The sequence below is a fragment of the Camelus dromedarius genome, chromosome 6, assembly GCF_036321535.1.
Source record: "Camelus dromedarius isolate mCamDro1 chromosome 6, mCamDro1.pat, whole genome shotgun sequence".
In the NCBI taxonomy this organism is placed as follows: domain Eukaryota; kingdom Metazoa; phylum Chordata; class Mammalia; order Artiodactyla; family Camelidae; genus Camelus; species Camelus dromedarius.
In genome coordinates, this window is record NC_087441.1 from 69,221,356 (window position 1) to 69,248,609 (window position 27,254).

At 39.7% G+C, this 27,254-nt stretch overlaps 1 protein-coding gene across 4 annotated transcripts in view; it reads left to right on the top strand.

Moving 5' to 3' along the window:
* COL12A1 (collagen type XII alpha 1 chain) overlaps positions 1-27,254 on the top strand; it is a 112,848-nt gene that overhangs the window by 43,496 nt on the left and 42,098 nt on the right. For 3 of the 4 annotated variants that reach the window (XM_064486940.1, XM_064486938.1, XM_064486941.1), the window contains 22 exons: positions 1,227-1,376; positions 1,458-1,577; positions 1,672-1,836; positions 2,445-2,591; positions 5,076-5,215; positions 5,771-5,900; positions 7,358-7,500; positions 8,278-8,407; positions 9,294-9,430; positions 10,400-10,529; positions 12,920-13,059; positions 13,815-13,947; positions 14,043-14,069; positions 14,416-14,558; positions 17,215-17,344; positions 17,925-18,064; positions 18,482-18,611; positions 19,828-19,970; positions 20,967-21,096; positions 21,728-21,870; positions 23,543-23,672; positions 26,792-26,911. In XM_064486940.1, the coding sequence (XP_064343010.1) occupies positions 1,227-1,376; positions 1,458-1,577; positions 1,672-1,836; positions 2,445-2,591; positions 5,076-5,215; positions 5,771-5,900; positions 7,358-7,500; positions 8,278-8,407; positions 9,294-9,430; positions 10,400-10,529; positions 12,920-13,059; positions 13,815-13,947; positions 14,043-14,069; positions 14,416-14,558; positions 17,215-17,344; positions 17,925-18,064; positions 18,482-18,611; positions 19,828-19,970; positions 20,967-21,096; positions 21,728-21,870; positions 23,543-23,672; positions 26,792-26,911 (2,901 nt within the window). The remainder of the gene's footprint in view (positions 1-1,226; positions 1,377-1,457; positions 1,578-1,671; positions 1,837-2,444; positions 2,592-5,075; positions 5,216-5,770; positions 5,901-7,357; positions 7,501-8,277; positions 8,408-9,293; positions 9,431-10,399; positions 10,530-12,919; positions 13,060-13,814; positions 13,948-14,042; positions 14,070-14,415; positions 14,559-17,214; positions 17,345-17,924; positions 18,065-18,481; positions 18,612-19,827; positions 19,971-20,966; positions 21,097-21,727; positions 21,871-23,542; positions 23,673-26,791; positions 26,912-27,254) is intronic. The other variant, XM_064486939.1, reaches the window with a different exon arrangement.

Sequence of the window (27,254 nt, forward strand, 5' to 3'; positions counted from 1 at the left end):
ATGCTAAATGGCAAGAAGTATGGCAAGAAGTTAAAAAATTCATAGCTGGTAACATAAGCTCCTGGAAAAGAGAGCATTTGAAAATGTGGATGAAATAAATGAAAGTTTCAACTCTTGTTGTTTTGCTTGAATGTACTGTTGTTTTTTCTATGATGTTATTAACTGACTTATATTTTTATTTTGTAGCTTGTGCACTGAGGATATTGGGATAATTCTCTTTCCAAAGCCCCCTAGCTCTGTATCAGTGTTTGTGCTCGTTGTCTCTGTAGCTCTCAATTTGTTTGCATCCTTTTTCTAGATTATCTCCTTTCTCTCTTGATTTTTTAAATGTGCAGACTTCACCATCTGTATTTACCTGATTGTTATACACAGTAAATGATGAAGTTAAGTAATGAATAACCGAACAATGTAATAGCTATCAGGTTTTTAAACAATATATTTTTACTTCATAAAGTCTAATTTTAAGAGTTATATGCCTAATCCTTCATAAGATATGTAATACTTAACTGGGAACTTTCATTAATTTAAAGGATTCTTGTGGCTCATTGAAATCTTTACAGCTTATGCATTTTGACAGTTCATCTCATACTTGTCTGCTGATAACTGTTGAATGTTGAGAAAAATGCAGGGAGAGGGTATAGCTGAGAGGTAAAGCATGCACAAGGTTCTGGGTTCAACCCCCAGTGCCTCCATTAATAATAAAACAAATAAGTAAATAAACCTAATTACTCTCCCCCAAAATAAAAATCAATACGAAAAAAACAGACAGCAGCATAAAAAGGAAAAGTATGTTTTTAAAAAAATAGACAAAAAGCAACATCTAATCTTTAGATCATATTAAAAGTTTTATTAAAATTATTATTGCCTTGTAGTTAGATGGCTGCACATTCCAACTTAACATGTATCCGCTTTTGAATTTGTGAGCTCATTCCAATTTACAAAGGCAGTTTCCATGTTCTAAACAGTTGTGGCCAAAACATACAGTCAATGAAGAAGGAAAGCTTTTCCACTGAAATAATTATTGGAGGAATTGATGATTCCTGTGACTCTCATTTGAGGTTAATACGTCATAGGGATGTATTTTAAACCCCAAATCACCTAGCTAAGCTTCAGAGCTGAGACAGTTAGCAACACTGAGCGCCCGGGGTTGGCAGAGGCGTGGCTAGGAAGTCACCCTGCAGAGGACTTGCTCCTGACTCTGTGCTGTCTCACGATTGCCACGTCAGGGATGGAGTGTCTAACCAGGGCTGAAGCAGACATCGTGTTGCTAGTGGACGGATCGTGGAGCATCGGCCGGGCAAACTTTAGAACTGTGCGGAGTTTCATTTCTCGCATTGTGGAAGTCTTTGAGATTGGCCCCAAAAGAGTGCAGATTGGTAGGTCTGACAATATTGAAGACATTTAGACGTTTCCATTATGCTGCTTGATATACGCTAATGCCTATGGTGTCATTTTAGCCCTTGCTCAGTATAGTGGGGACCCCAGAACAGAGTGGCAGTTAAATGCTCACAGAGACAAGAAGAGCTTGTTGCAAGCTGTGGCGAACTTACCTTACAAAGGAGGCAATACCCTCACAGGTGAGACAAAGTGGCCTGGCGTGCTTTGAGCTCTTGTTTTTGGTCAAAGCTTGTGCCTGAATAATGATGGATTCTCTTCTAAAAATCCCACTAGGCATGGCTTTGAACTTCATTCGCCAACAGAGCTTCAAGACTCAAGCTGGCATGAGGCCTCGAGCTCGAAAAATTGGTGTTCTCATCACTGATGGAAAATCCCAAGATGACGTTGAGGCCCCGTCAAAGAAACTCAAGGATGAAGGCGTGGAGCTGTTTGCTATAGGTAAGCACTGAAAAGACAAGCTATGTCCCCAGGGCTTGCCAGTGTGCTGAAGATGGTTTTACAGTTAAAAATATTTTCTGAAGCATGGACAAACAAGCAAACACATTTTCCCTATTACATAATTTATCAAAATGCTGTGCCAGGAAGTTAATTCATTTTCTTCTTTTCACCTTGTAACGGGCTGAAACTCTGTGGCTTCTTGGAAGAGAGTTGTGGATCAAGAGGACAAATGTACTATTAATAAGATTCAGGAAAATTTCCATTTGATTTTCTACAGCACCATGCTTATTTTTGATATCTGTTATTTTACTTTCCAGAAAAAACACTGAAGAGACACTTTTTGGTGGGCAATTGGTGCTAGAAGCACTTAGGAGAATCTAAACAAAATAGCCTTCGGTTAATACTGTTTTTTGTTTCTAGAGATATGTAATCATTGTATTATTTTTTTATAACTAAAGATATGTAAGCATTTGATTATTGAGGAAAATCATATATATGTTCTGGTTAACATCCAATATATAGGTGTAGCCCATGAAATATTGGCTTTATTCTGTTAATTTTTTTCTGAGACATGTTTTTTAATTTGTGTGGATACATTTTTTCCCAAGGTATTAAAAATGCTGATGAAGTTGAGTTAAAGATGATTGCAACAGATCCCGATGATACCCACGCATACAACGTGGCAGATTTTGAGTCCCTCTCCAAGATCGTGGATGACCTCACCATCAACTTGTGTAACAGCGTCAAAGGTCCAGGTAAGGTTGGCCCAGGGTTTCTCACCCTCAGCACTATTGATATTTTGGTCCACATAGTTCTTTCTTGGATGGAGGGAGTGGATTCTTTTGTGCATTGTGAGATGTTTAATAGCATCCCTGGAGCCTGCCCAATGGATATCAGTAGCATTCTGTGAGTTGTGACAACTAAAAATATCTTCAGAATTTGCCAGATGTCTTCTGGGGAGAATACTGCCCCCAATGGAGAATATTTGGTTTAGTCCCTGCCTTTTTTTCTTTTTCTTTTTCTTTCTTTCTTTTTTTTTTTCTGATGCCATCGAACTATAAATGACTTCTAGCTTATTTGAGGGTATATATGCGTGTACTACACACACACACACACACACACACACACACACACACACACTCTCACACACTTACATACCCATAAATGAGATTGGGGAAGAAAGAGAGATGCTTTCTTTCCTGGTGTATATCTACTTTCTGGTAAAGCATCTTCACCCTATATAACTCCTAAGTTGCTATTAAATGGTTGTTCCCAGACTTACTGTTTTCTGAAGTTTGCTACCTTTTGTTTTTGATTAGGAATGGAAGAGGAGGAGGTCTTTTATATGATTTGCTTTGCCCCAACCACAGATGACCACATTGGTACTTTGCACTTGTAACCCCTAAATATAAAGACAAATTACAATTTTAGAGCTTGGACTTTCAGAAAGGATATTATTTCTTTTTATCAGTAGAAAAACAGATTTAAAGAAGTTAAATTACTTACTCAGGGTCAAATGGTTAAAGATGTTTATAGAGGTCCTTGAAAAAAAGGTAGCTATTGATAAGGAATTAAGATTTAGAAATAAAATTATAGAAGTGAATTTGTAGTGACAAAGGATGGTGTGAAATGATTAGTCTTTGTGTAAAACTTTGGACAAAACATGGTAAGCACCAAATTGAAGGTTTTTGGAAAATTAATGATAAAAATCATGGTTCTTATTATATTAGAAAAATTTCTTTTAAATATATGTAGATTATGATAAAGACTGTCTTTCACTAATTTATTCTGGTTTTGGAAAGTTGGAGTGAGTTTAACAAACACAGTGGCAGAAGTGGGTCATGTCTTCTGGGTACTGAGGATACATTTATTTGGAATGTTCTTTCTTGTATTTCTCTCTCCAAAGTTTTGCAGATTTTCTTTTTGGATTTTGAACAACAGACTAACCTTTTCCCTGGAGAAACAGACCAGCCAGGAAGCCAGATATTGTAGGTTTCTGGCTCTGGGTTAGCTGAGAGAGTTGTAGTTTTATTTAGTTGGAGAGAACTTTGAGTGGAGATGAAAACGTCTTTTATCTATTTTTCTATTTTCTGTTTTTATATATATTTTAATATCAGCTATATAATCGTTGCATCCATTTAGTTTCCCAGACAGTAAAATTTCTTGATAATTTGGTACAGTTAAGGTTAGGATACTAAGAATGCAAATGCTTTTCCCAGCTTTGGCTTACAAAGAAAGTAGAACGGGTTTCTATGAAAATGAATTGCCATGCTCATGGAGTCATTGGATTAATTCTTATTATTTGGGACATCTTTCTAATGGTCATATTGAACTGAATATTTCTATTTTCGTTAATATTTATTCCAAATATTTTTCTATGTTGGTCATTTCACCTATATCTACCCACAGAGAAGACAATCACAGGCAGTAAAATGTTCCCAAATTTTAGAAAATTTGGTTGTTCTTCCTCTGTTTTGGATGAGAAAATGGTTAGCTTCTTTTATCACTGAATTAGATCTTGTTAGGGAACTAGACATGAATAAGAAACCAGTTCTGTCCTCACAGAGCATAACTTATAGTTAAGGAGATAAGACATGAATATAAATAATCAAAATGATAATGAGGGCAGTGAACTTGGGTGGTGCCAGCAGTGATAGAGGCAGTGGAATTGTCAGAACCCCAGTTGTCATTCATTGATACATGTGCCAGGTTAGAGAGAGGAGAAAGTATTCAAGGATGATTCAGCGGTTTTGAGTTCTAGGTAACTGATAAACTTGTGGCGCCATTTGGAAGGCAGGGGTAAGTTTTAATGAGAGACAGTGAGCTCAGGTTGAGTCTTCTGAGGCTCAGGAACCCTTTGACGGTCCATTCAGAGAGGACGTCTGGGCATTAGGCCTCTAAACTGATTTACTGTGACTATTTAGTATGTGAAAGAATGTGTGTAAAAGCTTGAAATATGGTGAGGAATATCATTTCAACCTAATTTATTTTTTTATTTTTAATTTTTTAAACATGACTTAAAATTTATTTTATTTTGTTTTTTTTGGGGGGGGCGGTAATTAGGTTTGTTTTTGAATTTATTTCAGTGGAGGTACTGGGGCTGGAACCCAGCTACCTCATGCATGCTAAGCATATGCTCTACCACTGAGCTATACCCTCCCCACTATTTCAACCTAATTTAAATGTCATCACCTTGCTTAACAATGAAAAAAGCGTATGTACTTTATTTCCACGAGTAGGTGACTTGGAAGCGCCTTCTAACCTAGTCCTCTCTGAGCGAACCCATCGTTCTTTGAGAGTGAGCTGGACCCCTCCTTCTGACAGCGTGGATAGGTACAAGGTGGAATACTACCCAGTTTCTGGAGGGAAGAGGCAAGAAGTGAGTAGTCCCCACCTACAGACCCCTCCTCCCTGATCCAGAGAGTGGGTGCTCCTCCTTAGGACTCTGAGAACAGTGCTGGGTGAGGAGTAAGTGGGATGGAGAGGGGGCCGAACTGAGTCTATAGTGCTTTCCATTTCTTGCTAGGCAGGCACTTCTATTTGGGCTTAATTAGAGGGAAAGAGCTTGGCTTAAATTCTTACGGTTTCTAGGAATTGCAGAGTAGCAATATGATTTTTAATTAAAATTTTGTTAGAGGATGTTTAATTTATTCATGAATTTATACGAGAATCATAGAGGAGGAAGGGAACATTGAAGATGATCTAGTTTTACCCATGCATTTTACAAATAAGGAAGCAACAGCTGGGAGAATAAATTGTGTGAATTGTCCAAGAGCTCACTGTAATCTGGTGGTTTCCAAGAACAAAAGACAAGGTCCTTATTAAAATCTAATTTCTAAGCTCATTGCAGTTAAGTTCTGCAATGCAATTATAGTAGAAAAGAGGGAAGTGATGATAACATAAGTTGTTTTTATTTTTTAACTTTTCCCCCTAGTTTTATGTGAGCCGATTAGAAAGCAGCACAGTCTTGAAAGATCTGAAGCCCGACACAGAGTATGTCGTTAACGTGTATTCAGTGGTGGAAGATGAATACAGTGAGCCTCTAAAGGGCACAGAAAAAACCTGTAAGTCTGATTTTTAACAAATATCTTCTCTTTGTTTTATTTTTTAAGATAAAGAGGTGACAGCCCACGTGAGATTTTTGCCAGCCTTCGTAAGCATTCCTTTATTCAGTATCCATTCAACGCACATTTACTGAGTGTGCTGTTTGTGCTCAGTAAATACCATGTGGTTTTCTGCTTTTACTGGCTGGTCCTGCCATCACGGGTCCCCAGTGGTGGAATGGGTAGTCACAGCCACAGATATCTCACAGGGAAAAGTACCTTTCTCTGTTACCCACTTTTTCCTTAATGTTTTTAGAATTACTTACAGTTTATTAATGAAATCAGAGCTTTCAACATCCCAAATCTCATTTGCTCAGACCCCTAAAACTATATGGCTTTTACTCTTGCCATGATCTTTCTACAAGGAGCTCTCCACTTCTTAAGGGAGGAGACCATGTGGGGAGTGGGTCTAGGACTGTCTGGAAGAGCAGCTGTGCGGGAGTGACCGGGTTCAGTGCTGCACGTGGCCAGATCTTCATGCTGGCAGTGAGATCTCCTCTTTTTAACCCTGGCTTTTGGACTCTGGCCTTTGCTAGAAAAGTTCCAATGGCTTTGGCTTTGAGTAGAGCTTTTGGGCAAGGTGTTCCTCACTCTGCTTCCCTGTAGGGTTTCTGAGGCCACATGAAAATACCCTTTCCTTCTCCTATCTTCTTGTCTGGTCTCCGGGAAGGAGGGAGGCCACTTGTAAGAGGAAGGAGTGGGCGTAACTCTCTCCAAGGCAAGAACTGACTCTGCTGACTTCCCAGTCTTAGGCCCTTATATCTTCTCTTATTTCCTTTCATATTAGACCATCAGAGGTGGGAAATAATGTATTTCATGATGGGCAGGATTAATCAGATAATTCCTTACAACTTTTAACTTAATCTTTGGACAAAAAATAGAAAGCTGTGTGGGTGTTACATGGAGAGGAGACTCTAAACTTTTTATTCTGCCTCATGGGCTGATCTTCAAAAAGCCCGTCATCCCCTGAGTTTACCTTATTAGTATATGGTGCTCTCATTTAAATTTTTTTTTTAAAAGAAAGATGAAATGAAATACTGTGTTGGTTTTTTATGTATGAAATTCTATGATTGAAAATCTAAAATCATCAACTGAAAGACATTCCAGAAAAAGAGATTGAGATCTCAGGAGGTTGGTCTCTGTTTTCGCTGCCACATAGACTCATTGGAATGCTGTTTTAAATTTAAACTTCTTCTCTCTATGAAATAGTTATAACATGGAGTCCTGAGTATGAGCTGGAGATAAACAATGAGATTGGGTTTTTTGGGGGAAAGAAAAGGATTATATTAACTCCCACGGATTTCTCACAGCAACCTCTTCTCTATTTAGCAATACAAATATCAATAATTAAGTGGGAAACAATGATTATTAGCAGAGTAAGGGGAATTAGACTGATGTCTGCTTTTATATTCCAACAGTGCAAGTCCCTATAGTCAGCCTCAACCTTTATGACGTTGGCTCTACCACCATGCATGTCCAATGGCAGCCAGTAGGAGGGGCTACTGGCTACACCTTGTTATATGAACCCCTCAACGCCACAGAGCTGACCAAACCCAAAGAGGTGAGAGATACTTGTTTCTTTATTGTTGGGTCTGTCTGAAACTGCACTGCTTAAGAGTCCCCATGAAATGGCAGTTATTTATGAACTCATTTATAACTTTACATGCAAAATAGAAAAACAGAAGGTTAGATTTGTGGCTTGTCACACATCTTAGCAAACATTAGCATTAAAAAGGGAAAGCAGTTCAGAGAAATGAAAAATAAAAGTGTTAAAATCCAGCAGTTATATGCATGTTTATGGACTGGTAACAGAATATGTGTGTATGTATATATTATATTTATGTATTTATATGTGTGTATACACACATATACACACACAATGGAATATTACTCAGCTATAAAAAAGAATTAACGCCATTTGCAGCAACATGGATGGACCTAGAGATCATCATATTAAGTGAAGTACATCAGACAGAGAAAGATAAATATCCTATGATATCACTTACAAGAGTAATCTAAAAAATGATACAAATAAACTTACTTACAAAATAGAAACAGACTCACAGACATAGAAAACAAATTTATGGTTACCAAAGGGGAAAGTTGAGGAGGGATAAATGAGGAGTTTGGGATTAGCAGACACACACTACTATATATAAAAGAGATAAACAACAGGACCTACTGTACACACAGGGAACTATATTCAATATCTTGTAATAAACTATAATGGAAAAGAAAATAAAATTTAGCAGTTACAAATCAGTGTAGCTGGCTGTCCCCAGTTAGTGGAAACATTTAATTTGAATATGTTATTTCCCTTCGTCATGTCCATCTGCAGATGCGTGTGGGGCCGACAGTGAACGATGTGCAGCTGAGTGAGCTCTTTCCCAACACCGAGTATGCAGTCACGGTCCGGGCCGTCTTGTATGACCTCACCAGCGAACCTGTCACGGCAAAGGAGGTCACCTGTAAGACATCACTAGTTTTCCTTCTTCCCTTATTGCTCTGAACATAATCATTAGGCTTTTTCTTTCACCCGATCATGCTAACAATAATTTGATATTTTATGCATAAATTATAGGGTTATTATGGCAATCAGATTTGAGAATCAAGATTATTTCTAGACTTGTGGCAGCATCTTAACTTTGATTCTAGGATTTGCATTTATGTTTCCATATTAAACATGCCTGATTTTGAGATGTATGCAATTAGTGGTGTCTTACAATTGCTTTTGGTGAGGTGAAATTATACCACAATAAATTTGCTTAAAAATTGAAAATAAAATAATTTCCATGCAAAAAAGAAAAACTCTTCATTAGTTATCTTCCTCCTCATTCTTTGTTTGACTTAGTGAAAATTTCTCATTGGGATTTTCTTCTAACCATTTAGCCTTCTGTGCTGAATTTCAGCTCATCTTCATTCTTCACTCTTATAACCATTTGTTTTTCTATCACGTTCTTAAGGGAGTCTATCTCTGATGTTGATTTCTCTCTTAACTGATTTAACTATCTGGTAAAGAAACATGAGCTATACGTTTATGGTGAACTATGCTTTATTACAGCTGAGCAACAAGTAAGAACCTATTTCAATAGAGTGGGAGAAAGTTAACATAGAAATGAGAAGTTAGAGTCGTAATAAAAATTTAAATTTATTCTATTTTTGAGAAGCCTTCTTAAGAAGAATTCAGCTGTACCTGGTAGAATCGTGGCACTTGTATCATCATAACCAGTGTGTTAGTTACTTTGCTGCACATCTTTAAGTTTTCTCCAAACAACTTCTTGAAAGCTTGTGTGGATGCTTTAGAGCTTTGTGGTTGAGAACTTCATCTGGACCTAATTTCTCGTGCATCTCTAGTGCCTTTGCCCAGTCCTCGAGACCTGAAACTCCGAGACGTGACTCACAGCACAATGAATGTCTTATGGGATCCCGCCCCTGGAAGAGTGCGTAAATATATTGTTCGCTACAAAACACCAGAAGAGGATGTCAAAGAGGTAGGTTGAGATTAAAATTGGTTTAGAAATGTTTGTTTTCCTAGTAGGGTCAACAAAAGAATCTAAACAAGCATGGATGATAGCATATTTTGCATACTTGTCACTTTATTGATCTAGTGTTGAAAACTTGTTATATATTAATAAAGCACTATTTGAATATTGATAATATATTGGACTGTCTCACATTTTGTTTAGAAATGTTTTGTTGTGTAATACTAATCTCAAAAACATCATCGCTTAGTAGATGAAGAGTTGTAGAATCAAGATGGTGTTTCCCTCTCATCCAGATGCCTATTTTGGTGCTCTGCCTTCTATGAATGACTGAAAATTGTCATAGTAATGTTTCTAAAAATGAGAGCTAACAAGGAGACGCAGGAAAGAGGTGGGGTAGTTTGTCAGGTATAAGGATGACAGGACAGTTGAGTAGGACGAAGGGGAAGTATGAATAGAACGTTACGGGAGTGTCCCTTTGGCACTGACCATTTTTGAGATGATGTTGGGGGTGGAGAGCTGTTTCCATGACAACCTGCTTCCAAGTGGGAGTAAATCAAGGGGCTTCAGCAGCGAATGGATTTAAAATTCATGTTTGCCGGAGGGGACATTCATGTGAGGATCTCAGAGGCATTTTTGGAAGCTAGAGATAGTTTCTGTAATCACCCAGTTATGGACCCCGTACTGCTCCCTTGGATTGTCCAAAAGCTCATTTATACACGTGAACATGTTCATTTCATTCCGGGTTTCAGTTTCAAAAGTGGTACAATAACCATTGACCATTGGGTCTCACAAGGTTCTTGTGTGTAATAAACAAGCTAATGCACAGGAGACTTGCTCTGAGAGAAGTAAGGCAGTGATGTAAAGGGAGACAGGGGGAGTGATTAGGTTGTTTGAATGCCTAGGCAGTCATCATTTACCAGATAGTAAATGAGCTAGACACGGCTCTAGCCCATACATTTTTTGGCTCTCTTATAGGTAGAGGTGGACAGGTCAACGGCCAGCACGCCTCTTAAAGACCTCTTGTCACAGACCGTGTACACAGTCAGCGTTTCTGCAGTGTATGACGAGGGGGAGTCTCCCCCAGTGACTGCTCAGGAAACTACCCGTGAGTTGAACTTGCACTTTATTGATCATTGGGAAATGACGCTGTGTGCGCGTGTCACTGAACCGCCTTGGTTACTTCATTTCTTCATGTTATTTTTGCCCAGATTTAATAATGTTTGGTTCCTAGACTGTTTTTCACTTATTTTCTTCCCATCTTCTATCTTTATGTCTGTTCCTTTTATGATAATTTCTTTATTATTCTACCTGCCACCGTCACTCATTCATCTTCCAGATATTTGAGTGCTGTGTGTATATGTGTGTGTGCGTGTGTGTGTGTGTGTGTGTGTGTGTGCAGGGGGGTGGGGAGAAAGCATATTCTTGATGTGTGTTGGACATCGTCTCTGGAAACCACGCACTAGTTATCAGATTTTTTGAGATCCTCTTATACGTAAAGTGCTATCAGGGCTAACAAAAATCTAAGCGTCTTTGCCCTCAGTAGTCCGTGATTTTGTTGCAGAGATAAAAGGTAACAATACATGAGATCCTGAAAGGAAGGTGGGGTGTGTGGTGCTCAGGGGGAGGGCAGACTTCTGCAGTGGAAAGGTTAGGGAGATGCTGGGCACCTGCTTGGGCCCCAGCTTCCCTGCTCCATTCTGGGGCCGCTTCAAGGAATGTCCCTTTCTCTCCTGCTCATGATGCTTGCATAGTATTTAACCCAATTATCATTACCTGCTGGTCTTATTCTATCTATTTGACTTTTCCCTCCTAATGAAGGCAGAGACATGTTTATTTTGCTCAATTTGTCTCCAGTTTCCGGCTCAGTGCTCAGCATATAATTTCCTAATTCAGTAGTGGTTAAGAAATTGAGGTCTGGTACCAGCTAGGTTCCCAAGAAATATTATGGGGGCTGCAGAGGTAACTTAAAATTTTCTAGTAGCCACATTAGAAAAAGTAAAGAGAAAAATGAAATGAATTTTAATAATGTGTTATAATTTACCCTACATATCCAGAATATTATCATTTCAGTATTTATCAGCATTGTAATCATTAATGAGGTATTTCACATCTTTTTGGTAATAATTTTTTTTTTGCAATCCAGTGTGTATTAATTTACACTTACAGCACATCTAAATTCAGATGCCACATTTCCAGTACTCAATGTCTACCATGGTGGACAGCACAGGTCTAGAGAATTTAAATGACTTGCCCAGCCTCACCCAGGAAGCCAGAGGTGGGATCAGTGCTGTAGTCTGGAATTTATACTTCCTATCCAGCAGCTCCTGTGCAATGCTTAGACGCTTCTCCTTCGGTGCCCTGCTGTCTCTACATGATGAAGATATCTTGTCAGGCGTCACAGCCTGGTCCTGAGCATCAGACAGTACCCACTTCTGCTCTTTTCTGCCCATGTCATATCTCTTAGAAATTTCAGTTGCCTTCTTGGCACCAGTTCTTACCTGGAAGGGTAGAAGCTAGAGGTGGAAGTATGTCCGTATGAGCAGATGACAGGTTTTTCATAAACATAGCAGGAGTGGTCAAGAGAAGAAAAAGTCGAGAAGAAAGACAAGTTGAAGCAGGTCATTTCATATACCAAATGGACACTCTCAATGTATATTTGTAATCCTTAGAATTTCCTGAGAACCTTTAGATACATCCAAAGTGCATTCTAAATGGGTGGTTTGTTTTGCAGTTGTGCTTGTGAAAGTGGTACCAGTCTCTTGGTCTCAATGAGCCTTTTCATTGTAATTATTAGAAACAAAATTTTTGATGGTTCTGGGTTTTGTGTATTTGGCTTTGGTTACCAGGAGATAAATAATTGACAATGAAACCTCCGAACTGGTGGCAGGCATTCCAGATTGCTTGAGCTGCAAACTAACTAGACGACTGGTCAGTAGCAGGGCTGTTAATTGGGATTTCAGCTGTCATCAGCACTGCGGGGCTATTCCTGTCTCTGGATAGAGTCAGTACAGGCAGCTGCATGTTGTGTTTAAGGTGAGTGATCTATAGGAAGACTTTATGTGTGAATTACTTAGATCAGAACATTTTATGGACCACAAAGGTCCATGCACTCTCTATATTGTGGACTAAAGTTTGCACTTGATGTGTATTGTCATGTGATGAAGTCCATGGTTTTTCTTAGATTCCCCAAAAGTGTGAGGTGCAAAGCGATTAAAAACCACTGAGTTAGAATAGTGTTAACTAAATGCTAACTTTAAAAAAAAATCACCATTTTAGTAGAATATAACTAGTAACCTATTATATCCACAAAATGTTTGCCGTTTTCAGAGCTCCGTCTCATATTTACTTTCAAATGAACTGAATTGGTAGAATACTTGGTTCTAGGCCGCGTCATCAGCCAATTTCCCCACGTCCATTAAACTAGAACAAGGAGGTTGATTATATGAAGTTTGTAGATCACCTCCAAAAATGTCATCCTGCCTTTTCTCACGACAGACACTGTGCCGGCCCCAACAAACCTGCAGATTACTGACGTGACACCGGAGAGTTTCAGAGGGACGTGGGATCACGGAGCTTCTGATGTGTCTCTCTACAGAATCACCTGGGCACCTTCTGGAAGCTCAGATAAGATGGAGGTAGTGTTAACTCTTTCTTTCTCTTCCCGTTTTCTTCCTTCCTTCCTTCCTTTCTCTCTCTTTCTTTTTCTCCCTTCCTTTCTTTCTCCCTTCCTTTCTTTCTTTCTTTCTTTCTTTCTTTCTTTCTTTCTTTCTTTCTTTCTTTCTTTCTTTCTTTCTTTCTTTCTTTCTTCTCTTTCTTTCTTTCTTTCTTTCTTTCTTTCTTTCTTTCTTTCTTTCTTTCTTTCTTTCTTTCTTTCTTTCTTTCTTTTTTCTTTTCTTTCTCTCTTTCTCCTTCTCTCTTTCTTTCTCTCTCCTTCCCTCTCTCCCTCCTTCCCTCCCTCCCTCTCTCTTTCTTTCTTTCTTTTCTTTCTTTCTTTCTCTCTCCCTCCCTCCCTCTCTCCCTCCTTCCCTCCCTCCCTTTCTTTCTTTCTTTCTTTTTCTTTCTTTCTTTCTTTCTTTCTTTCTTTCTTTCTTTCTTTCTTTCTTTCTTTCTTTCTTTCTTTCTTTCTTTCTTTCTTTCTCTTCTCTTCTCTTCTCTTCTCTTTTCTTTTTTTTTCTTTTCTTTTCTTTCTTTCTCTTAGGGAAACTTATTTGAAATATGTATTGCCTCTGTTGCCTGAAAAGCATCCTTTCCTGCTGGTGGCATTTTGGCTCATGGCTTGCACCAGTGCAGGAGGAACATCTAGCTAAATGATGTCAACCAGCCGCCATTGAGTGTATGATAGACATGGTGACTTAATCTTGTGTGTTTGTTTTTTTCATCTTTCCCTAAGACCATCTTAAATGGAGATGAGAATACTTTGGTGTTTGAAAACCTGAATCCGAACACTCTCTATGAAGTTTCTGTTACTGCCATTTATCCTGATGAATCAGAAAGCGATGACCTGATTGGCAGTGAGCGCACATGTAGGTGTACAGCTTTCAGTAGGATGTTGTTATTTTAAAATGGGCAAAACAGAGCTATAGCTGAATTAGTAACATTTCCCCCAATTTTTTTTTAGTGCGTTTGATACCCTTAACAACGCAAGGTACGCATTTTTATTTGCTGATTGTATGAATGACCAATGAATGAATGAAAAATGTTATAAAATCCATGGCAAACAGGCTTTCTGCTTTTAAATTGTAAGGTGTTGATTGGGACCTCTTTTAAATTGGTTTTTCTTGAAAAACTTTGCTTTTCTACTATTTGGGAAGGAGTCTTTTGAGATCCAATGACCACCATTTATCATGAGGTTAAATTTAGTTCTAAATCTGGAAATATGCAACTCTCTTGATTTCCTTGGCCACAATGCATATTCGGGGGTGGGGTGGGGCAGGCAGCTCCCTCAGAGGAGGCTCAGTGTGTTTACTCTGTTTCTCAATCATTTTTTTCAGCTCCCAAAAGTGGCCCACGAAACCTTCAGGTGTACAATGCAACGTCTAACAGCTTGACTGTTAAGTGGGATCCTGCTAGTGGCCGTGTGCAGAAATACAGAATCACCTATCAGCCTGCAACAGGAGAGGGCAATGAACAAACGGTAATTTGCTCTGGGAAAAATGTAACTTGGGTAAATTCTACCCTTTCCTCCTCAAAGTTCTCTCACTCCCAATGTTTAATTAGCCATAATTTCTTGAGAGTCACAAGGGTTACCGTATTGGATGGAATTATTTGGCTCCAGCCCTGATGGAGACCCACTGGACATCCTCAGGGGAGACAAGAGTTGCTTTTCCAGGTACCCTCACAGTATCAGGCCTGTGCCTCAGTGTATTCATGTTTTCCTTAAAAACTATGAGGGCTGGATTATCCATGAGGATATCTAAATGTTTGAGTCTCTTTATATTTTCATCCATATCTTTCTAACTTCATCAAGTGTTGGGAGTTTGCTAAACCTCCATTATTCTGATTTGTCTGTTTTTTGCATGTCACAAGGTATCTCTTAGATCTGATGTTTCCAGATCTGAGTACCTGCTCATCTAATTCATACTGTTGATCACTTTTATGTTTATCCAAACGGAGGTTCCTGACAGTAGGACTGTAAACTCAGCCTTCATCATCTTTATCTTCCCAGCCTGCCCTATTTAACAGAGCCCTTGTCCAGTTTACCTTGCTTGCTTTAGTTGTCTGTCTCTGAACCTTCTCCAGCTTTGCTTTTATGAAACATGTGACTAGAACTGCACATGTTATCCTGGGGTCAGGAAGCACCATGATTTTTTACACAGATAGAGTGATGCTGTCTGATTTATTCCACATACCACTTTTGGTGAGGGCTGGCATTTTGTTGATATTTTGGGGGCTATCATATTTCCTCAATTAGGCTTAGGGAGAGGTGTTGTTCACTTTCAATCATCTGACTTGCTGAGCTCCAGCAAATGGGCCATACCGCTTACCATGTTTGAGGTACTAGCTGAGGTGGATGCAGGCAGTGGTTACAGGTCTCCATCCTACACAGTAAGTGGGTTTAGCTGAATCGGAGACACTTCTGTCCCCAGTGTGACTTGTGAGTTGCTCTGTTGCAGTTTCCACAGAACTAGACTTAGGTAGTATGATACACTTGGATTGAGAATTTGTCTTACAGGTTATCAATAATAAACTAAATACCAACAGTCATCAATTGGCTTTTATATAAAAGAAGTCACATTCGATGGATTGATATTTTAATGGCAGAAACAGAGCTTTTGTCTGTGCCAGGCCAGATTTAGGCAAAGCTTGTCCTTAGCATTTCTGTTGTTGATCGTACTGGCCCTCCAACTGCTGCCCTGAGTTGCTTAGTGTCTGTCAGCTGTTGGTCATAATTAGAAGGCGTCTTATAAACTTATCCCATGTAATGTGTTAGTTGATAATCCCTTAGGATTTGTTATTCTTTGGCATATTTGCATTTTAATGCTAGTCCAAGAAATAATCAAACTCATGACTCACTGGTGCTTGAATGATTTTGGAGAGTTGGATGAGAGATGTAGGCACACACCCTTCTGCTTCCTCGTGAGGCTGGTTCTACTAAGTGGACGCCCGCAGATTTGTTAAGTGACAAATATGTTAATACTTTGCTCTCATAACCTCAGATACTAAATTTTTTTAAGTGGTATTCTTTTTTTTAATTGAAGTATAGTCAGTTACAATGTGTCAATTTCTGATGTGCAGCATAATGTCCCAGTCATGCACATACATACATATATTCATTTTCATATTCTTTTTCATTAAAGGTTATTAGAAGATACTGAATACAGTTCCCTGTGCTATACAGAAGAAGTTTATTTTCTAACTATTTTTAACATTTGCAAATCTCAAACTCCCAAATTTACTAAATTTGTCCAAACTAGCCACTGTAGTTCAGTTCATTCATCTCGAGGATGAGTCCGGTGATTCACTGAGGTTTTCTCTGAAACCCAGACTGCTCGAGTGGACGGTGCTCAGTGGGAAACATCTGGACTGTGCTAGCGCATCCAGCCATTCGCATGTGCACTCACGGCGGGCAGCCTGCCATTTTCATGCGATTTTAATTAGTATGGCATAAACATCTGAATTCAGTAGACTGTTAACAAAGCGTCCAGAGTTTCTTTCAACAGAATAGCTAGACGGCCTTAAGCAGTGAATTAAAAAAACACCTTCAAACTCCGTAATCGAGGATATTGAAATCACTTCATACCGGCAGGCTGGAATCAGGGAGGTGACTGGGAAGCCCTGCCTGAGTGTGGCCTGTACTGCTAATGCTGGTGGAGGAGCAGTTTTGGAGGGGGGAAACCAAAAAGCTTTAGATCTTTTGCTGAATCATTTTAATGTGCTTCTAAAGCAAATAAAAACCATCTGTAAAAAGGTGAGAATAAAACTGAATGGCTTCTATTACTATGCAGTTCTTTGCTATCTTCAAGTTCCTTTGCAGCTCACTTAGGATTAATGCCTTTTTGGAGAAGAGATCTGTGAAACGTGTTTTGGTTGAAATTTTGCAGTGCTGGCCGCTAGCCAGTTGAAATATCTTTTTAAGGTCACCAGTTTAAGGCTTAAAATCCTTTTTATGTCTTAAGGTGTATAGTTTACATTTAAAGTGATACCCTAAGATATATTTTAAACTTTCACGGCGGGACATGTTTCCAGATCTTGGCAAAGGTCGCAAACAGCTCCCTCATAGAAAAAGCTTTTTCTAACAGATGAGTGAGCTGGAGAGAGCAAAGCTGACGCTTATCCCTGTTTGTCTCAAGACCACAATAGGTGGACGACAGAACAGTGTGGTCCTGCAGAAGCTGAAGCCTGACACTCCTTACACCATCACTGTGTCCTCCCTGTATCCTGATGGGGAAGGAGGTCGGATGACGGGAAGAGGCAAGACCAGTAAGTGAACCTGGGCTCCTGTGGCGTTTTTAGTAACCATCATGGGGATGGAATCGCATCTTCTGCTGGAAACACTGGGGTGACACAGAGTTTTGCTAATCTTTTAAAATGCATGTTAATAGTGATCGTCATTGGTTTTGTTTTTTTCTTTTTTGGGAAGGGGGTGTAATTAGATTTCATTTATTTACTTTTTAATGGAGGTACTGGGGATTGAACCTAGCACCGTGCACACTAAGCACACACTCTTTCCCTGAGTTATATCCTCCCCCAAGATATTAATTGTTTTTAATATCCTTAGCTGGAGTTACCTATTTCTGGTCTTGGAGAAAGGTGTTTCTTACTTTCTAGGATAACACAAACAAACAAACAATGCTCTGGGGCCAAAATACCTTGTGGAGTGATGAGACATGTACCAGATGATCACAGACATTTTTTCCTTTATTTACTACTTCTGCAGATATTTGCGGGGTGCCCACTACAGGGGTCCTGCTGTAGGGTTCCCGGGACCCATCAGTTAACCTGGGCTTCACATGTGCTGGGTTGTTAGGGTCACATGTGATGTACTTTCTGTGCCTTTCAGAACCTTTGACGACTGTGAGGAACCTCAGAGTGTATGACCCCGCCACCAGCACTTTGAATGTTCGCTGGGACCACGCGGAGGGAAATCCTCGTCAGTACAAGCTCTTCTATGCACCCACAGCAGGTGGTCCAGAGGAACTGGTAATTATTTCCTGTAGGGAAAAGTGTGTATTAGTTTCAACTGTAGATTGCAAAGTGGAGATCAAGAGTTGACCAGTTTACCGTAGCGCCGAAGGAGTTCATGTTCCTTTAGTAGAACTTGACGGAGCGTAGTAGGTTAGTGCCTTAGAGCCTGGGTGATGGGGGCTTTCGGGGGATTGGGGCTGGGGGATCAAATCATTCCAGGGACTTTTCAAGAAGGAGCCTAGGATGTGTGCAAAGAAGTCTTCATCAACTCTTATAACAGTTTGTATGGGGGCACATCCTTAGTCCCAATATTACAGAACCTGCTTCTTGACTTTGTCTTGAGTTAATACTTTGAGTATTTTATTGTTCAAAGTATCACTTCTTGTACAAGTTTTTCAGCTCAAGTACTTTACGTTTTATTAAAATCTTTAGGTGCCAATCCCTGGGAATACCAATTATGCCATTCTTAGGAATCTGCAGCCGGATACCCCATACACTGTTACAGTGGTTCCCGTTTATCCTGAGGGCGATGGAGGGCGTACATCAGACACCGGAAGGACATGTAAGTGAGAAGGCAGAAAAATTTAGCTTTTTCATGATGCATTTTGCTTTTTAGTATAAAGACCATATAGGCCTGTTAAAGACAATTTGGAAAATTCATAATGATAGCATAAAAATGTAACAGTTACCCATAGTTTACCTCCAGCCCCCACCAATTGTTAATATTTTAGTGTATGAAATTGAAAAATTATGATATTCTTCTTCTAAAATGGTAACTTCAGGATTTATAAGTGTATACACAGTTATCAGTATTCTCTGTCACTGACAAAAGTTCATGAGCTTTGCTATGTGCTTGGTAAATCCGTGTGAAGCAGTGTGTTGTCATTGGCTTTCAGTCTTAGTTGCTGAAATCTGTTCATCACGTTACTTGATTTTACATGTCTCTGGTTTGCTGACGAAGTGCTTTCTGGAGTTGAAAATTTGTGTGCTTTTATTTGCTATTAACATCTTGAGAAACCAGTTTATAGTGGTTTTACAATTCTTTGTAGTATCATTTAAAGGTTTTGGTGCATACCTATAAATATTTTTTTGGCTTAAAAATATACGTGCTGATGGCTAAAAGAAAGCAAGTGTGGATGACTTCTTTTGGCAAAAGAGTCGTCGTCTAGAAAGATAATGTTATTGGAGTTTGGGATTAATACGTGGATTTAATTTGCATGGTTTTCTAAGTCCCTGTTGGGGCAGTTAATTGAGAACTGAGTGTACCTTTGATTTTTCCCTACGTTTGCCTTTTCTTTGAATCACAGAAGACATTTAGTATCTATATGTTGAATGAGAAGCAACGACTGAAACTAGTAACCTAGCTGCCGGAGTTAGATGGGCGTCCTCGGTGCTGTCAGTTTTCACTTAGAGGCAGAGACGGTAGAATCCTCTTGTCTCTTTCTCCATGACCTGTGCTGGAAAACAGAAGCTGCTTTTCCAGTTTCTTGCCCTCACCCTCGTCCCTTGTCCTTTTACAGCCAACCCAGTACTATTACTCTTACTTCCTTGTTTTTATTGGCACCAACTTAGCTTCTGTAGAGACCAAGGCCCTAGTTGGCTCAGTTTGGCTAAATTTGAATTTGGAGAGTTTTCACCTGCTTTTGTGTGAAGATAATTCAAGGTGTAAGGAGGCCATTATTCTATCCTTCTAGAGTGGATGTTCGGGAGAAGTGATAACAAGAGCTCGACATATATAAATAGACACAGGAAATATGAGTTGGCTTTTCTTTCCTCAGTGGTGAGAGGACTGGCCAGAAATGTCCAAGTGTACAATCCGACGCCTAACAGCCTGGACGTTCGCTGGGACCCTGCCCCCGGGCCAGTGCAGCAGTATCGCATTGTGTATTCTCCCCTGGCTGGCACGAGACCCTCGGAAACTGTAAGTAATGCTGTCATCTTAGAGCTGGCAGAAGAATTTTGCAGATTTTTTTTATGGCGCCTCCTACTGTAGTTGTTGGCACAGGACAGTAGATGAGTTGGTGTGGCACTGGGTCGCGTGTACACTCATTTCCTGATGAACTTAGTCTCATTTTGTGTCCTGCTTGGCAGCCTGTGAGAATGCAGGCCACAAACATGCCCGTGTACAACACTTAAGTGATTGCTTTTGATGAATTAAATCATAGGTGTGTTAACTGTAGGGCTAATTAGCAAAAATGAATTTGGGAAAAATGCAAATTAGCTATGGGCTTTCATTGTAACACCCACGTCTTTGTTAGGAACCTACCTGAAAGTGTACCTTCATTGGCTCTTAATAGATTGCCCAATCTATCTTAGTACTATTTGGTTTTCTAAGTAGGTTAATAATATAGAGATCAGAGATTACTAATTTGAGTAGGGACAGTATCAGAACAGCTGAGGGAAAGTAAATTTACAAGACTTTACAAAAAGAAGCAAGGGGCGTGAACAAAGGTAAAACACATGATGAGCCTGTCTGCATGTTGAGTTGCATCCTTGTGTGTGGCCGGACGTGTTCAGACAACACTGCCCTTACCCATCGCATGGAGTAGCTCTCTATTTTAATAGAAAATCTCTCCCCTACAAGTGTATCTTATGTGTCTCTAACATTTGGGATGCTTTGGGTCACTATCGTAAGTCCTGGATGTTGTATTTGAGAACCTTCTCAAGGAACCTAAATGGGAGGTGGTTGAGGTTGCTAAGGGTCAAGTGTGAGCTCACAGTTTTTGGAGAGGGCATTTCTGAGGTTAAATTGCATCTAACACTGTGGCCTGGGCAGATGTCATAGGCAGCATAAAGGTTGGCTCCTGCCGTGTCTGAGCTCAGCCATTTACTACAAACATTATTATGCTGATTAATAGAAGAGTCCGTAAGCATTTGGGTTGTAGTCAGGCAAAATTTGGCATGTCCTCCCCTCCAGATTGTGGTGCCAGGAAACACCCGCACGGTGCACTTGGAGCGACTGATTCCAGACACACCCTATTCTGTGAACATCATTGCCCTCTACTCGGACGGAGAGGGGAATCCCAGCCCCGCCCAGGGCCAAACACGTGAGGCTGAAACCCTTCCCACCCAGTTCCCTTGGGACTCAGTGAGGAAGGCTGGACAGGTGGGTGGTGAGCGAGGGGTGCTGAGAGCTGCCTCCACCTTGCGTGGGTGAGGGGAGGCCTGGCGCCCATGTCTGCCAGGTTCCCCGAGTTCACTTTCAGGCTGAAGGCCGTCTGGGCTGAGTGAGTGTCATTGGGCCATTTTCTCATCTGGGATCTGAGTTAAGGAGAGGTTCCTCCCCTTCTTCTGCCCTGTGGTGGGTCTTCTCACCAACAGGGCACTTCTGAAACATGATGGTTCAGCCTCTGTGTTTCATTCCACAGCAAGTGGTTAGAGTAGCTGAAATCTCTTTCTCTCCCAGTCTGTACGTTTAAGTTCCAACCTAGTCTTTGTCCTGGAACGTTCAGCATGTAACCGTAGCTCTGAATGGAGCACTTTCTACTGTTTACGGGTGCACGTGAGAACTGTAGGAGGTGTGGATTTTATCACAAGGGAGTAAACATCCCAATGAGAGGTGAAATCTCTGGGTGCAGTGACTCTGACCTGGTTACAGTTCTTTTATACCCCTCCCTCCACCCCCATGTCCCCCTGCTCACAGACGGGCCACTAACTCTATTGTGTTGATTTGTTTAGTACCACGCAGTGGGCCGAGGAATATGAGAGTCTTTGGGGAGACAACCAACAGCCTCTCCGTAGCCTGGGATCACGCTGATGGGCCAGTTCAGCAGTACAGGATCATTTATTCTCCCACCATTGGTGACCCGATTGATGAATATGTGAGTCGGCTATGCGTTGATTTGAGCATTTTGTAACCTCTTGCCTGATTGGAGGGTGAAATGAAGCTTTTTTTCTTTAGGAAGTGCTGTGATGACAGCTGAGCGCTTGACTCTTGCGTGACAGTCACATTTTATATGACTTTCTCTGACTGGGTATTGAGGCCCTCTGAATGTGCCTAGCATGGCCTCCCCCACCACAGTCAGTGCCTTTGGGCTCATTTCTTTTCTAAAGACAGGCTGAAAAATGGTCTTGTCATAAAAATGCATATTTTTAACCATCTCATTATACCATAGGAACTGAGTCTGGTGAAACATGATACCTATTATTCTGAGCTCCCTAAATTAATGTTCAAATGAGGTGACTATGTAAACTTTAACTTTTCTTTAACTATAATTCCTCTACAGGGTCTCCCTTCAATACTCCAGTGCTCATCAATCTCTTTTGTCTAAATGTAACATTTTGGGGTGCATTTTCGTTTTGGAATATACATATTCTCCTATTAGCTTCAAACTTTTTGAGTGTCATATATTATCACTCTAAAGCAGGTTCAGGTTGCTTGGAGCTTCCTTGTAGCCCTCACTATGTATATCAATCTATTATGGATGGAAGAACTCCCTACTTTCTTTAAAGTTTAGTGATGAGCTGATGTGATCATTTAGTGGAAGATCACACAGAATGCTGATCGCAAGTCCTTTAGGTCTGTGGTTTGCAGCCGTTTTGCCACACACATCCTGTTTGTTCTCCCTTCATTATCCCCATGTTATAAAATGTTGTCTACTTGAACTTGATAGATTAAGCTTTAATTCAAGCCCCTGTTTTTATTAATCAGAAACACATGTAACTGTCAATTCAAGTTTCTGATCAAACTGAGATAAGCAGTGTTACCACAGTTAGTTCCCAAAGCAGAGACGCTCATGCTTCTGTGTTTGTTCAGCCTAGCCATGGACAAATAGGCAATTTCCCGTCACTTTCTGAAAACAGTAAAAATGTAATTCTCACCGTGCCCTCCCAGTTCACCATTTGGAATCAGGGGATTCCACGCTGGAATTTGCTGGTGTAAGTGACCCTGGTTGTTTGTCAAAGCAAAGCATAGGGTTGGAGGAGGGATTGAGAGATCTGTCTGGTTCGTTTCCTCTTCATGGATGCAATTGATTGTATTTTCATTTCCTCTTCTCCACCTTTTTCACTTGATTAGTATCAGCCAAACTGATATTCTTGAGGACAGACACTGAGTCTGCTTTTGCTCCCCAGTGTGTTCCCAGCAGCTGGTACCACACCTGGCACATATTTGCAGAAAGAGCACTAGGCAACTGACACATGGATGAGGGGGAGCAGAGGTGCCTGCTGCCAAGCACAGTGGTGCTCCAACCCGTGTGTTGAGGTGTTGGACCAGTTACTGCCTTTCATCCTCACAGCTTCCTTCCCAGATGAGATACTGAGCCACAAGGCCAGGAAGTGTCTGATCTGAGATTTGAGCTGAGATCTGCCTGACTCTAAAACTACTCCCTTTGCTGCCCAGCAGCAGTGCAGACAATCTGCTCTGCCGTGAGCATTGTGCAACGGAAAGGAACTATGAAGAAAATGTTGTTGTTTATGGGAATACATAAAACCATGTTGTCTACTCATCTGGAAGTCCTCTAGCTGATAATAACTTTAGAATTTAACCTGCAGACCACTGTCCCGGGCAGAAGAAACAATGTAATACTACAGCCCCTGCAACCCGATACCCCATATAAAATCACTGTTATTGCTGTTGATGAAGATGGAGATGGTGGCCATTTGACAGGAAATGGAAGAACAGGTGAGTGTCTTATACCTTTTATAATCTTTCAAGTTTGTCGTATTTGAGTGCATACATCTCACACATTATCTTAATACTGAATTAACGTTGGTACGGGATATTGAATTTTGTCAAAATGATATGAGAGCAGAATGTTTTAACTTTTTAAAAGTCCACCAAAAAAAAAAAAAAAACCTGAGACAAAAATCTGCATGTTTTGCTTTGCTTGAGTTAGTTTTATTTCTTCTTTCGAAAACTATTGCATGGTCTCTGAGTAATGTTTTACTCTGCGTGGTATCAGTTAATAAGGCTCTCGCTGTTAACTCAGTCAATTAAATGTCAGCAAAAAATACCCCATCACAATGGAATCTTAAAGTCATTCAAAAAGAATCTTCAAAGTCATGAAAAAGAAGCAAGATGATTAGCAATCATCTTCTGTCTTTACAAATTTAGCTTTCAAAAAAAATATTTTCTTTCTTGTACTAAGTCATTTACAAGGAATCACTAGGGTTCATGCCCCTTTTCTAATCTACACTGATGGCAGTTTCTTATGGTTTAGATTAAAGTCTTCACTTTGGTTGCTGGAATCACCCTAGGAGATTTAAAAATGCTTCTGCCTGGGTGCCACCTCCAGAGATACTGATGTAAATGGTCTGAGATGTGGCCTGGACCTGTTCTAATGTGCAACCAAAGTTGAACATAAAGACAGGCTGGGCCATAGGTCTGCTGAGTTCCGTTATTGGAATATATTGGTATTACTTTTTCTTCCAATCCAAGAGCGTGGGATATCTTTCCATTTTTTAAAATCATCTTTAATTTCTTTAATCAGTGCTTTGTAGTTCTTCCTGTATAAGTCTTTCACCTCCTACATCAGATTTATTCCTAAGTATTTTATTGTTTTGGATGCAGTTTTAAAAGGGGTTATTTCTTTACTTTCTCTTCCTGCTAATTCATTGTTAGTGTAAAAAAATGCAACTGATTTTTGTATGTTAACCTTGTATCCTGCTACCTTGCCAAATTCTTTTATCAGGTTTAGTAGTTTTTGTGTGGAGCTTTTAAGGTTTTCTATATATAGTATCATGTCACCTGCATATAGTGACAATTTCTTCTCTTCCAATTTGGATCCCTTTTATTTCTTTTTCTTGCCTGATTGCTATGGCTAGGACTTCCAAGACTATGTTGAATAGAAGCGGTGAGAGTGGGCAGCCTTGTCTTGTTCCAGATTTTAGTGGGAAGTCTTTCAGTTTTTCACCATTGAGTACTATGCTGGCTGTAGGTTTGTCATAAATAGCTTTCATTAGGTTGAGATATGTTCCCTCTATACCCACTTTCGTAAGGGTTTTTATCATAAATGGGTGTTGAATTTTATCAAATGCTTTTTCTGTGTCTATTGAGATGATCATGTGGTTTTTGTCCTTTCTTTTGTTGATGTGGTGTATCACATTGATTGATTTGCAAATGTTGAACCATCCTTGTGTCTCTGGGATGAATCCAACTTGATCATGGTGTATGATCTTTTTTTATGTGCTTTTGGATTCTATTTGCTAACATTTTGTTGAGGATTTTTGTATTTATGTTCATCAGTGATATTGGCCTGTAATTTTCTTTTTTTAATAGTGCCTTTGTCTGATTGTGGTATCAGGATGACGGTGGCTTCATAGAATGAGTGTCGGAGTACTTTAATCTTTTGGAAGAGTTTAAAAAGAACCAGTGTGAGTTCTTCTTTGTATGTTTGGTAGAATTCCCCAGTGAAGCCATCTGGTCTTGGACTTTTGTTTGCAGGGAGGTTTTTTTTATTGCTAATTCTATTTCATTTCTGGTGATCAGTCTGCTCAAGTGGTCTATTACTTCTTGATTCAGTCTTGGTGGACTGTGTGTTTCTGGAAACTTGTCCATTTCTTCTGGGTTGTCCAATTTGTTTCCATATAGTTGTTCATAGTATTCTCTTACGGTTTTTTTGTATTTCTGTGGTATTGGTTTAATTTCTCCATTTTCCTTTCTTATTCTGTTTATTTGTGTTCTCTCTTTTCTTCTTGGTGAGCCTGGCCAGAAGTCTGTCAATCTTCTTTACTCTTTCAAAAAATCGTGTCTTGGTTTAATTGATTTTTTCTATTGTTTTTGGTATTACCTTTTCGATTTCCTTGCTACACTTATTTGCCCAAACTCTTTATGTACTAAAATGATGTTGACAATATTACAGAATTTGGGAGAGGGTTCACTGGGAAGCTCCTTAGAGAAAAGCAGAACTAGAATGTTTCAGCTCAGTCTCTCAAGGGCAGGAATTTGTATATTTATTGACGTCTGTTGTCTACAGGACTGAGTCAACAGAGATTCAGTCTAGCCACGCAAGATGATTTTAATCTAGGAACTACCCATTTTCACTTTTCCTTTCAGTTTTACAATATATTTTGGTACTTTTCTGGAGGAAATGGCATCTTTCAGAATTTTGTGCTTAGTCAAAGTATGTAAAAAAATCTCTACTAGATCTTGAATTCTCCAAGAAGGATCAAAGCCGCTTCTAGATCCTCTTATGAAAAAGTTTTTTGAAGTTGAATTCCTTATTTGTGTAATGCTATGAATAATAACTCAGCAGCTGACTAACATGCAACCTAACAGTAATGCTCTAACTGGGATGGAGTGGGGCAGTGTTCTGGAGCTTGGAGGATTTTCTCTAGGTCATGTTGGTAGAGGATAAATAGTGCTGGCAGAGAACATCATTTTGGTCACTAGCTAACTGTGTGGTCTTGGGCAAATCATATCTTATTAATGTGATATGGTGGTTGGATGTGATAGTCTCTAAATTGCTTTTTGGCTCTGACAATCTGTAATCTATAGCATTCTAAAAAGGGTATGAGGTCTTTTTCTATTTTCTATCATTCTGCATCACATAACATACAAGCTCTGGAAATCACCGGTTCCTAAGTCCATTTGATCCGCTGTTTGAATTTGGAAAACTACTGAGCTTTCTGTCGAACATTTCAATGCCTTTTAATTGTTTTCTGATTCAGGACATTATGAGATATTATTAATTTGCTGTCATGGGGCAGCACTGTCAGTACTCACGGCAACACTCATAAAGTTTTGTGCTCTCCTTGTTTGTCAATAAAAGGTCAGTAATGTGTGCCAATCTTTGTTTTCAGTGGGATTACTTCCTCCTCAGAACATACACATCTCAGATGAATGGTATACAAGATTCAGGGTGTCCTGGGATCCTTCACCCTCTCCTGTTCTTGGATATAAAATTGTGTATAAGCCAGTGGGTAAGAAGGCACCTTTATCATCATAGAAACGCACTGGGGGGTATTTGTGTGTGAGGGTGTTCTTTATTGCTTCCCCATGAGATTCTCCTGACAGTTCTGTTAGTACATCAAGTCCTCTCTGATCAGAGATAGTGCTTCTGGAAATAGTATTGAAGCCAATGGTCTAAAGCACTGTTGTTACTGTGGATGTAGATGCAACTCCCATTCATTTGCATGACTAAAAAGCTTGATTTGATTCATAAAATTGGGCAAATTAAAACTGTGTTCAGACAACCTATACCGTATTATGATTTTGAAATAATGCATATTTAATAAATATAAACATCTGCATTTTTCACACTAT